The sequence below is a fragment of the Monodon monoceros genome, unplaced genomic scaffold (genome assembly GCF_005190385.1).
Source record: "Monodon monoceros isolate NGI ecotype Baffin Bay Population unplaced genomic scaffold, NGI_Narwhal_1 Super_Scaffold_12, whole genome shotgun sequence".
Classification (NCBI taxonomy): domain Eukaryota; kingdom Metazoa; phylum Chordata; class Mammalia; order Artiodactyla; family Monodontidae; genus Monodon; species Monodon monoceros.
Genome location: NW_021703768.1, coordinates 124,504,303 through 124,517,138, shown reverse-complemented (window position 1 = coordinate 124,517,138; position 12,836 = coordinate 124,504,303). Strand labels below are relative to the sequence as shown.

Here is a 12,836-nt window from a genome sequence, read left to right as displayed (position 1 = left end):
TATAAGTTATTCTTTATATATTTGGTAGAATTTGCCTGTGACGCCATCTGGCCCTGGACTTTTGTTTGTAGGGATTCTTATTTTTGTTTTTTATTACAGATTCTTTTTTGCTTCTAGTGATTGGTCTGTTCTAGTTATCTGTTTCTTCTTGATTCAGTTTGGTGGACTGTGTGTTTCTAGAAAGTTGTCCATTTCTTCCAGGTTGTTGAATTTGTTGGCACATAATTGTTCATAGTATTATGGTTTTTTTGGTATTTCTGCAGTATCGGTTGTGATTTCTCTTCTTTCATTTCTTATTTTGTTTATTTGGGTCTTCTGTTTTCTTCCTGGTGATCCTGGCTAGAGGTTTGTCAATTTTGTTTACCCTTTAAAAGAACTAGCTATTGGTTTTATTGATTTTTTTCAAATCTTTATTTATTTTCTTTCTGACCTTTATTTTCTTCTTCCTTTTGCTGATTTTAGGTTTTGTTTGTTGTTCTTTTTCTAATTCTTTTAGGTGGTAGGTTAGGTTATTTGAGATTTTTCTTGTTTCTTAAAGAAGGCCTGTTTCACTGTGAACTTCCCTCTAAGAAGTGCTTTTTGCTGCATCCTGTATGGCTTGTGGGATCTTAGTTCCCTGACCAGGGATTGAACCTGGGCCATGGCAGTGAAAGTGCTGAGTCCTAACCACTAGACCACTGGGGAATTCCCCATAGATTTTGTGTGGTTGTGTTTTCATTGTCATTTGCCTCAAGATATTTTTTAATTTCTTCTTTGATTTCCTCATTGACCCATTGGTTTTTTTAGAAGCATATCATTTATTCTCCATGTAATTGTTTATCATTTCTTTTTCTGTGACTGATTTCTAGTTTCATGCCATTCTGGTTGGAAAAGATGCTTGAAATAATTTCTGTACTCTTAAATTTGTTGAGGTTTGTTTTGTGCCCTAGTATGTGGTCAGTCCTAGAGAATGTTCCATGTGCACTTGAAAAGAATGTATTCTGCTTTTTTGGGGTGTAATGTCCTGAAAATATCAATTAAGTCTAACTCTTCTATTGTATCATTTAGAATCTCTGTTGCCTTATTAATTTTCTGTCTCCAAGATCTGTCCATTGATGTGAGTGGGAGGGTTAAAGTCTCCTACTATTATTGTATTCCCATCAGTTTCTCCCTTTATGTCTGTTAGTATTTGTTTTATGTATTTGGGTGCATAAGTGGTGATGAGTGTTATATCCTCTCCTTGTATTGATCCTTTTATCATTATATAGTGTCCTTCTTTATCTTTCTTTATAGCCTTTGTTTTAAAGTCTATTTTGTCTGGTATGAGTATTGTGACCCTGCTTTCCTCTCATTTCCGTTTGTATGAAATATCTTTTTCCATGCCCTTACCTTGAATCTATGTGTTTCCTTTGCCCTAAAGTGAGTCTCTTGTAGTCAGCATATTGTAAGATCTTGGTTTTGTTTTGCTTTTTAATCCAGTATGCTACTCTGTGTCTTTTGATTGGAGCATTTAATCCATTGACATTTAAGGTAATTTTTAATAGACATGTATTTATTGCCATTTTAAACCTTATTTTCCCATTGATTTTATATTTTTTTCTTTGTCCCTTTTTGTTTTTGTTTTTTCTTTTGTGGTTTGATGATTTTATTTTGTATTATGCTTGTGTTCTTTTCAGTTTTTGTGAATCTATTGTATATTTTTGATTTGTGGTTACCCTGTCTTTTGAATATATTAATCTCTTCCTATGTCTGCTTGTTTTAGACTGGTAGTTATATAGCCTCAAACACATTCTGGGGAAAAAAATCTACATTTTTTTACTCTCTTCCCCACATTTTATGATTTTGATGTCCTCTTTTATAGCTTGACGTTCATCCTTTTGCTGTTCATTGTGGTTATCATCGCTTTCATAGAAATTTTTTGATTTTTAAAAAAAATCTGTGTACTGGCTTATTTGAGTGATATACCTTCCAATTATGATTTTGTCTATCCTATAGATTCTTACTTCTTTTCTATTTTGAGAAGACCTTTCAATATTTCCTTTAGGATAGGTTTAGTATTGCTGTATTCTTTTAGGTTTTGCATGTTTGGGAAATTCTTTATTCTAAATAATAATCTTCCTGGGTAGAGTATCCTAGGTTGTAGATTATTCCCTTTCAGGACCTTGAATATTCCTTGTCACTCCCTTCTGGCCTGCAACATTTCTGTAGAGAAATCAGCTGATAGTCCTCTGGGGGTTTCCTTTAATTAGCTCTTTGTTTTTCTCTTGTTGCCTTCAGAATCCTCTCTTTGTTAGCTTTTGCCATTGTTATTATAGTATTTCTTGGTATAGTGCTGTTTGGGTTTATCTTGTTTGAGACCCTCTGTGCTTCCTGTACCTGGATATCGGTTTCCTCCTTTGGGTTTGGGAAGTTTTCAGCCATAATTTCCTCAAATACATTTTCAATCCCCTTTTCTCTTTCTTCTCCTTCTGGGATCCCTAGTATGTGTAGATTGGCAAGCTTTATATTATCCCATAGGTCTCTTCTATTGCTTTCATTGTTTTTCATTTGGCTTTCTGCCTGCTATTCTGATTGGGTGATTTCCATTGTTCTGTCTTGCAGGTCATTTATTTGTTTTTCTGCATTATTCAGTCTGGTATTCATCGCCTTTAGCTCAGCTTTCATCTCTGCAAATGAGTTCTCTAATTTTTCTTGGTTCCTTTTTATAGTTTCTAGTTCCTTTTTATAGTAATCTGCATTTCTATTAATAGTCCTTCTTAATTCCTTCAGTATTTTCATTATCTCCTGTTTGACTTCGATGTCTGTTAGACTAAAGTGGTCTGTTTCATTGATTGTTCTTTCAGGGGAATTCTCTTGATCTTTTAATTGGGAGTGGTTCCTCTGCTTCTTCATTTTACTTATATTTCTCTGGCTGTATGAGCTTGGGAGAAACCATTATATACTATGGTCTTGGAGGGCTATTTTTATGTGGGAGCGTTCCTGTTTAGCCTGTGTGGATTTAATATATTTTGTTGCGAGGGCTATTTTTAGTGTGGATGCCTGTTACCTCTTTCCTCAGTATATGCTGGATGTTATTTCCCTTGATGGGAGGTGTGACTGGTGTTGTGACCAGAGCCTGCACTGGATATTGAGCAGGACCTCCTCTTTGCACTGTGGTTGTCACTGCCCTGTCACGGGCTGGGTCTGTTGCCTCGTTGTTGTAGTAGAGGGCCCCAGATCCATTTCTGAGCTGCATTTTTGAGCTGTGTTGGGAGGTAGGTGGGATTGGGGTGCTCCCACTGGGAAAGGAGCTACTGAGTATTCCTCTGCCAGAGCTGTTCACCAGTGAGTGTGTTCTGTTTTTTCACCTGTCACCCATTGTGCAAGCTCCCAAAATACACTGTTGTTGGCACTGCTCTTGGCCCTGCCTCAACCATGGGAATGTCGGCATTCAGCCCCGGTGTCCCTCAGGCATTGTTTTCACAAGGCCACCAGCACAGATCCATTGAAGTCAGGTCCCAAGACTGCTGTAGTCATGCACCTGGACCCTCTGTGGCCTACAGCTGCTAAGGCCAGGTCCATCTTGGTCACAGGAGCACCCATTGTCCACTCGGATGTCTTGCAGGTGCTGAATTTAGAAAGCCAGTGGTGGGGGTGTAACTCTGAGGCTTGCGCAGCAGCGGGGAGACACTTTAGCCTTGCTTCCTAGCTTGTGCAGCCCCTGGGGCTTAGTTCTGGTTTCAGCCCTGCCTCTGCATGTGGGCAACCCATTGGCAATTGTTCCTGGAGCCCGCCAAGGTGGCAGTTGGGGTGCAAGAGCCCGCTGAGGTGGCAGCTGGGGAGCGTAGTCTGCTGAGGAGGGAAACCCTAAGACGGCTGGGGCGTGCTCTCCTGGAGCCTTTGGAGGTGGGGGCTGGCGTGTGGATAAAGAGGCTGCTAAGGTGACCCCACCCCCTCCTTTTGCATGCCACTTTGCAATGGCACTTTGCTTCTATGGCAGGCCTGGGCTTCTTCCGCAGAGACTCCCAGATGAGACCATATCACACTCCAGCCCCTTCAGGCTGTCTTTGTGCAGCCAACCGCATTCCTCTCACTGGGTCTGTCCTCTAAACCCCAAGTTTCAGCACCCAGTCCCAACCCATACCAGCAGACGCATGTCTCCGGCTGGGGCGCACAGGGTGGTGGCATGACCATCTGTATAGGTCTCTCTCTGTTCTGTCTGCCACAAACTGTTTATTATGCTCTTCTCTGAGCCTCTGAAGCTGTATTTCTGTCCCAGCTGATCTCCCCACAGGTGAGGGAGTTTCCCAGGGTGCGGGAACCTTTCCTCTTTTTCAGCTCCCTCCCAGGGGTGCAGGTCTTATCCTGCTTCCTCTTTTTTTTTTTTTTTTTTTCCATTCATCCTGCTTGGTTACATGGAGATCTTTCTTGTCCTTTCAGGTGTTTGAGGTCTGCTAGTGTTCAGTAGGTGTTTTGTGAGAGTTGTTCCATTTGTAGAAGTATTTTTTGATGTGTTTGTGGGAGGAGGTGAGTTCCACGTCCTTCTACCCTGCCATCTTGATTGGAGCCCTGTATTATCACCATTTTAAGTGGTGAGAAATATGTAGCTCATTGAACATTAGCAACTTGCCTCAAAATCATATTATTGGTATGTTATGAGTTGCTCATAGGTCTAGTCAAAGTTACTGATTTAAACGGCAGTGCTTTACTGCCACCTTATGGGTAAATAGGGTTTGTTAAAAGTCCTTCAAGAGTTATTATGGTTAAAGTTGGGCATAGAGTGCCTGTAGCAGATGAAAAATGTATCTTATGAGTCATACTAAGATGTTTGTATTAGAAGACAAAAAATAGTGCTTTTTAAAACAGATCATATTTAAATCATTATAGAATGGAGGCAGAATTATGTCTGGGAGAAGGGAATGGAGGCTGAGGTAATAATAAGAACATAAAAATAAACCAAGAAATGTGATGAAGACTTGGATTAAATACATGTTTATGGGTTTAATTTATACTTAAGATGAAATAAGGAATATATAGAAATTATATATTGAAATTGAGTTTGAGTGAGAAAGGACTCAGAGTAGTGACATTAACTTTCATTAACTCTAAACACATGGAGGAGCACATTTAGAAAGGAAAAAATAAAATTTATATTGGATAGATTGATTTTAAAAATTCTGAGCCAGTGAAATTAAGATGTTTACTATCTGATACTAAGAAGATGGGTACAGTCTCATGATGTGAAAATGTGAGTTGTAAGTATATATAGGCAATAGAGTAATTATAGTTGTTGAGAGAGATTGTCAAGCAGAGGAGGTGGGGATGGGTAAAGAGAAGATGGCAATGACAAAAACCTGGGACTGATCAACAATTAGGGATTTCAGACAGACAGAGGGATTTCAAAATTCAAAACACCTGCCAGAGAGTGGGGTGGGGGAGAGAGAGAGGGAGGGAGGGAGGGAGGGAGGGAGAGGGAGAGGGAGAGAAAGCACAGGCAGTTGTTGTCAAAGCTAGGAACGCTAAGGGGTACTCTCCTTTCATGTTGAAAATGGTAGGGTATTTGTGGAATTGATCATCTTTTAGGGGTTGCACTAAAAGGAAGGAAGTCTTGCATTTAGGTAAATATGCTCACCTCCTTTCCTTTTTTGAAAATGTCTACTCTCAAATAACAGAAAAAAATATTATGAAAGTTCTTACTGTTGTGTATAGCAAATTTAAGTAAACGTGTTATTATCCTCTGTGGGGGGGGAATTGTATTATTACAGAGCATGATCTTATCTTTTGGAGTCCTTAGAAAAAGTAAAATAATGACATTGTACTCTAGACTTTAGAAGATATCAGAGGAAAACCTAAGTACAATGACATGATAAAGATAAAGCTGACTTCTACTTTTGGGTAATATGGAGTAAGAGAGACCAGCTATGCTTCCTACCTGAAAAGACAAAAAATCAGACAAAATATATGAAACAATGACACTGTCTAGTCAGACAATGAAGAGTGCTGATTGCTGAGAGATGGGAAACAAATATGGTAAGCTCTGTGGTTGGCCTTGGTTTCTGCATTGTGAGAGATTCTAGGAAGAGGAAAGAGGAGCCCCGAGAGGGCAAGTGGATTCCCTGAATTGAGGAGACAGAGCTGAGAGGAGAGAGACCAAAGTGGCTATAGTTTGCAGGACCATGGGAGAACTGGAGAGAAAGCTCAGCAGAGTACTGATTTGTGCTTATGTGTGAGGAAACTACCCAAGGCTAAGAAAGAACCACCAGAGAGGATTAGAGATAACAGAGCCCATGTCTCATACAGAGCTGGTAATGGTGCTTGTTCCTATTAGCCAGACCAGAAAACCTTATAATCCATGGTGCAATGAGTAGAGTACTCAAAAGGGTCTTGCCTCAGTAATGAGGGGTAATTAGCCCACTTAGTGAATACCGCACTGATCCCATCTAACTCTTAAAAGCAAAATTCCAGAGGATCACAATGTTTCCAAGTAACTGAGCTATGTGTCAGAACAAAGCTCAGGAATATTTCTAGAAATACAAAAATATTCAGAACAAAACAAGGTAAAATTCATAATGTCTAATATCCTAAAATATCTATAATGAGAAGAAAAGCAGCAAACCCAGAATGGACACAGATATTAGAATTAGCAGATAGAGCCATAAAAATAGTTATTGTAACTGTATTCCAGATGTTAAAAAAAGTTAGGAACATGTAAGATATGAATCAAACTTGTAGAGATCAAAATTAAAATGTTTGAGATTAAAAAGCTACTGAATGGTGTTAATCGAAGATGGATTACTACTGAAGGAAGAGTTTTGTGAACATGAAGTCAAAGCAATAGTGTTGGAAACCAATCCTCCCTGGAGGTCTTGGTGTTCCTGCATGGCCCAGGACTGAGAGCAGTGGAAATTGACACACTATAAAGATAGAGACTGTCATTCTCCCCAGAGCTATTTGCTTTTCATATTCTAAAGATGATAGACCCAAGGTGATTGTTTCCACTGATTTACCCTAAGCTCTGTATGGTAGAGACTGCATATTGTGCCAGTTCAGATGGCATCCTTCCCTTGGCACCTCTGTAACAGATACCCAAAGTGTCAGTGGGAGAAGTCCATTGGCTTCTTTCTAATAAGATGCGGAGATAATTTTAAGAGGACCCTGGAGCCATGTGTCCCCCCATGTAATCAACATGGTAGTTAAGGTTAAAGAGCCAACAGAACATATAAACAATCTGACAACAGTCTTATAGGATATTCAGAGTCAAAAGAGATATTCTTTCCCAGGCCAGTAAGGAGCAAGCTGCTGAGGAAAAGAGAACATGTTATTTTTATGTTAGTCTTCTTTCCATATAAAGTATGTGTGTGTGTATATGTGTGTGTGTGTGTGTGTGTGTGTGTGTGTGTGTGTGTATATATAAAGAGAGAGAGAGAGAATATAACCCAAAGAAGAACATGTCCCTATATGTTTCAAAGGTTAAAATGTCAAGAGTGTCAAGAGAACTTAAGAAAAAAACCAATGATCAGGGTCTCCCCTGGTGGCGCAGTGGTTGAGAGTCCGCCTGCCGATGCAGGCAACACGGGTTCGTACCCTGGTCTGGGAAGATCCCACATGCCGCGGAGCGGCTGGGCCCGTGAGCCATGGCCGCTGAGCCTGCGCATCCGGACCCTGTGCTCCGCAACGGGAGAGGCCACAACAGTGAGAGGCCCGCGTACCGCAAAAAACCCCCAAAAAACCAATGATCAATGGGACATTCATGAATACCATTAATGTAGACCTCCTCTACGGAGAAAAGGGGGGCTGGTGAAAATGTAGGGCCCTGCTGATCCAAGCCAGACATGCATAAATGCCTCTGCTTAAAGGCTGAGTCCAAAAGTGAGATTGTTTAATGTGGAAAGTGGGAAACAGGAATGGCCAGGAAGAGCACAACACTCCACGTTTCCTTTTTTTTTTTGAATTTTATTTATTTATTTATACAGCAGGTTCTTATTAGTCATCAATTTTATACACATCAGTGTGTACATGTCAGTCCCAATCGCCCAATTCATCACACCACCCCCACCCCCAACCCCCGGCCACTTCCCCCACTTGGTGTCCATACGTTTGTTCTCTACATCTGTGTCGCAATTTCTGCCCTGCAAACCGGTTCATCTGTATGATTTTTCTAGGTTCCACATATATGCGTTAATATACGATATTTGTTTTTCTCTTTCTGACTTACCTCACTCTGTATGACCGTCTCTAGATCCATCCACATCTCCACAAACGACCCAGTTTCGTTCCTTTTTATGGCTGAGTAATATTCCATTGTATACACATACCACATCTTCTTTATCCATTCGTCTGTTGTTGGGCATTTAGGTTGCTTCCATGACCTGACTATTGTAAATAGTGCTGCACTGAACATTGGGGTGCATGTGTCTTTTTGAATTACGGTTTTCTCTGGGTATATGCCCCCAAGTGGGATTGCTGGATCACATGGTAATTCTATTCTTAGTTTTTTAAGCAACCTCCATACTGTTCTCCATAGTGGCTGTATCAATTTACATTCCCACCAACAGTGCAAGAGGGTTCCCTTTTCTCCACACCCTCTCCAGCATTTGTTGTTTGTAGATCTTCTGATGATGCCCATTCTAACTGGTGTGAGGCAGTACCTCATTGTAGTTTTGATTTGCATTTCTCTAATAATTAGTGATGTTGAGCAGCTTTTCATGTGCTTCTTGGCCACCTGTATGTCTCCTTTGGAGAAATGTCTATTTAGGTCTTCTGCCCATTTTTGGATTGGGTTGTTTGTTTTTTTAATATTGAGCTGCGTGAGCTGTTTATATATTTTGGAGATTAATCCTTTGTCTGATGATTCGTTTGCAAATATTTTCTCCCATTCTGAGGGTTGTCTTTTCGTCTTGTTTATGGTTTCCTTTGCTGTGCAAAAGCTTTGAAGTTTCATTGGGTCCCATTTATTTTTGTTTTTATTTCCATTTTTCTAGGAGGTGGGTCAAAATAGATCTTGCTGTGATTTATGTCAAAGAGTGTTCTTCCTATATTTTCCTCTAAGAGTTTTATAGTGTCTGGTCTTACATTTAGGTCTCGAATCCATTTTGAGTTTATTTTTGTGTATGGTGTTAGGGAGTGTTGTAATTTCATTCATTCTAATTTCATTTTACATGTAGCTGTCCAGTTCTCCCAGCACCACCTATTGAAGAGACTGTCTTTTCTCCATTGTATATCCTTGCCTCCTTTGTCATAGATTAGTTGACCATAGGTGCGTGGGTTTATCTCTGGGCTTTCTATCTTGTTCCATTGATCTATGTTTCTGCTTTTGTGCCAGTACCATATTGTCTTGATTACTGCAGCTTTGTAGTATAGTATGAAGTCAGGGAGTCTGATTCCTCCAGCTCTGTTTTTTTCCCTCAAGACTGCTTTGGCTATTCGGGGTCTTTTGTGTCTCCATACAAGTTTTAAGATTTTTTGTTCTAGTTCTGTAAAAAATGTCATTGGTAATTTGATAGGGATTGCATTGAGTCTGTAGATTGCTTTGGGTAGTATAGTCGTTTTCACAGTATTGATTCTTCCAATCCAAGAACATGGTATATCTCTCTATCTGTTGGTATCATCTTTAATTTCTTTCATCAGTGTCTTATAGTGTTCTGTATACAGGTCTTTTGTCTCCCTAGGTAGGTTTATTCCTAGGTATTTTATTCTTTTTGTTGCAGTGGTAAATGGGAGTGTTTCCTTAATTTCTCTTTCAGATTTTTCATCATTAGTGTATAGGAATGCAAGAGATTTCTGTGCATTAATTTTGTATCCTGCCACTTTACCAAATTCATTGATTAACTCTAGTAGTTTTCTGGTGGCACCTTTAGGATTCTGTATGTATAGTATCATGTCATCTGCAAACAGTGACAGTTTTTCTTTTCCAATTTGGATTTCTTTTATTTATTTTTCTTCTCTGATTGCCGTGGCTAGGACTTCCAAAACTATATTGAATAATAGTGGTGAGAGTGGACATCCTTGCCTTTTTCCTGATGTTAGAGGAAATGGTTTCAGTTTTTCATCATTGAGAATGATGTTTGCTGTGGGTTTGTCATATATGGCCTTTATTATGTTGAGGTAGGTTCCGTCTATGCCCATTTTCTGGAGAGATTTTATCATAAATGGGTTTTGAATTTTGTCAAAAGCTTTTTCTGCATCTATTGAGAAGATCGTATGGTTTTTCTTCTTCAATTTGTTAATATGGTGTATCACATTGATTGATTTACATATATTGAAGAATCCTTGCATCCCTGGGATAAATCCCACTTGATCATGGTGTATGATCCTTTTAATGTGTTGTTGGATTCTGTTTGCTACTATTTTGTTGAGGATATTTGCATCTATATTCATCAGTGATATTGGTCTGTAATTTTCTTTTTTTTGTAGAATCTTTGGTTTTGGTATCAGGGTGATAGTGGCCTCATAGAATGAGTTTGGGAGTGTTCCTTCCTCTGCAATTTTTTGGAAGAGTTTGAGAAGGATAGGTGTTAGCTCTTCTCTAAATGTTTGATAGAATTCGCCTGTGAAGCCATCTGGTCCTGGGCTTTTGTTTGTTGGAAGATTTTTAATCACAGTTTCAATTTCAGTGCTTGTGATTGGTCTGTTCATATTTTCTGTTTCTTCCTTGTTCAGTCTTAGAAGGTTATATCTTTCTACGAATTTGTCCTTTTCTTCCAGGTTATCCATTTTATTGGCATAGAGTTGCTTGTAGTAGTCTCTAGCATGCTTTGTATTTCTATGGTGTCTGTTGTAACTTCTCCTTTTTTATTTCTAATTTTATTGATTTGAGTCCTCTCCGTCTTTTTCTTGATGAGTCTGGCTAGTGGTTTATCAACTTTGTTTATCTTCTCAAAGAACCAGCTTTTAGGGCTTCCCTGGTGGCACCGTGGTTGAGAGTCCGCCTGCCGATGCAGGGGACGCGGGTTTGTGCCCCAGTCCGGGAAGATCCCACATGCCGCGAAGCAGCTGGGCCCATGAGCCATGGCCGCTGAGCCTGCGCGTCCGGAGCCTGTGCTCCGCAACAGGAGAGGCCACAACAGTGAGAGGCCCGTGTACCTCAAAAAAAAAAAAAAAAAGAACCAGCTTTTAGTTTTATTGATCTTTGCTCTTGTTTTCTTTGTTTGTTTTTCATTTATTTCTGCTTTGATCTTTATGATTTCTTTCCTTCTGCTAACTTTGGGTTTTGTTTGTTCTTTCTTTAGTTCCTTTAGGTGAAAGTTTAGATTGTTTACTTGAGATTTTTCTTGTTTCTTGAGGTAGGCTTGTATAGCTATAAACTTCCCTCTTAGAACTGCTTTTGCTGCATCCCATAGCTTTTGGATCGTAGTGTTTTAATTGTCATTTGTCTCTAGGTATTTTTTGATTTCCTCTTTGATTTCTTCGGTGATCTCTTGGTTATTTAGTAATGTATTGTTAGCCTCCATGTGTTTGTGTTTTTTACGTTTTTTTCCCTGTAATTCATTTCTAATCTCATAGCCTTGTGGTCCGAAAAGATGCTTGATATGATTTCAATTTTCTTAAATTTACTCACGCTTGATTTGTGACCCAAGATGTGATCTATCTTGGAGAATGTTCCGTGCGCTCTTGAGAAGAAAGTGTAATCTGGTTTTGGATGGAATGTCCTATAAATATCAATTAAATCTATCTGGTCTGTTGTGTCATTTAAAGCTTCTGTTTCCTTATTTATTTTCATTTTGTATTATCTGTCCATTGGTGTAAGTGAGGTGTTAAAGTGCCCCACTATTGTTGTGTTACTGTCGATTTCCTCTTTTATAGCTGTTAGCAGTTGCCTTATATATTCAGGTGCTCCTATGTTGGGTGCATATATATTTATAATTGTTATATCTTCTTCTTGGATTGATCCCTTGATCATTTTGTAGTGTCCTTCTTTGTCTCTTTATTTATAAACATTCTTTATTTTAAAGTCTATTTTATCTGATATGAGTATTGCTACTCCAGCTTTCTTTTGATTTCCATTTGCATGGAATATCTTTTTCCATCCCCTCACTTTCAGTCTATATGTATCCCTAGGTCTGACGTGGGTCTCTTGTAGCCAGCATATACATGGGTCTTGTTTTTGTATCCATTCAGTGAGCCTGTGTCTTTTGGTTGGAGCATTTAATCCATTCACGTTTAAGGTAATTATCAATATGTATGTTCCTGTGACCATTTTCTTAATTGTTTTGGGTTTGTTTTTGTAGGTCCTTTTCTTCACTTGTGTTTTCCACTTAGAGAAGTTCCTTTAGCATTTGTTGTAGAGCTGGTTTTGTGGTGCTGAATTCTCTTAGCTGTTGCTTGTCTGTAAAGCTTTTGATTTCTCCATTGAATCTGAATGAGATCCTTGCCGGGTAGAGTAATCTCAGTTGTAGGTGCTTCCCTTTCATCACTTTAAGTATATCATGCCACTCCCTTCTGGCTTGTAGAGTTTCTGCTGAGAAATCAGCTGTTAACCTTATGGGAGTTCCCTTGTATGTTATTTGTCGTTTTTCCCTTGATGCTTTCAGTAATTTTTCTTTGTCTTTGATTTTTTCCAATTTGATTACTGTGTGTCTCGGTGTGTTTCTCCTTGGGTTTATCCTGTATGGGACTCTCTGCGCTTCCTGGACTTGGGTGGCTATTTCCTTTCCTATGTTAGGGAAGTTTTCGACTATAATGTCTTCAAATATTTTGTCGGGTTCTTTCTTCTCCTTCTGGGACCCCTATAATGCGAATGTTGTTGCATTTAATGTTGTCCCAGAGGTCTCCTAGGCTGTCTTCATTTCTTTTCATTCTTTTTTCTTTAGTCTGTTTCGCAGCAGTGAATTCTACCATTCTGTCTTCCAGGTCACTTATCCATTCTTCTGCCTCAGTTA

General features: G+C 39.3%; 1 protein-coding gene across 1 annotated transcript in view; it reads right to left on the bottom strand.

Moving 5' to 3' along the window:
• The window catches only part of SPINK6 (serine peptidase inhibitor, Kazal type 6), a 37,428-nt gene extending 34,214 nt beyond the window's left edge, over window positions 1-3,214 (bottom strand). Inside the window, 1 exon segment of the mRNA XM_029216827.1 lies at window positions 3,026-3,214. Coding sequence (XP_029072660.1) covers window positions 3,026-3,214 — 189 coding nt within the window.
• Between the last annotated feature and the right edge of the window lie 9,622 nt (window positions 3,215-12,836).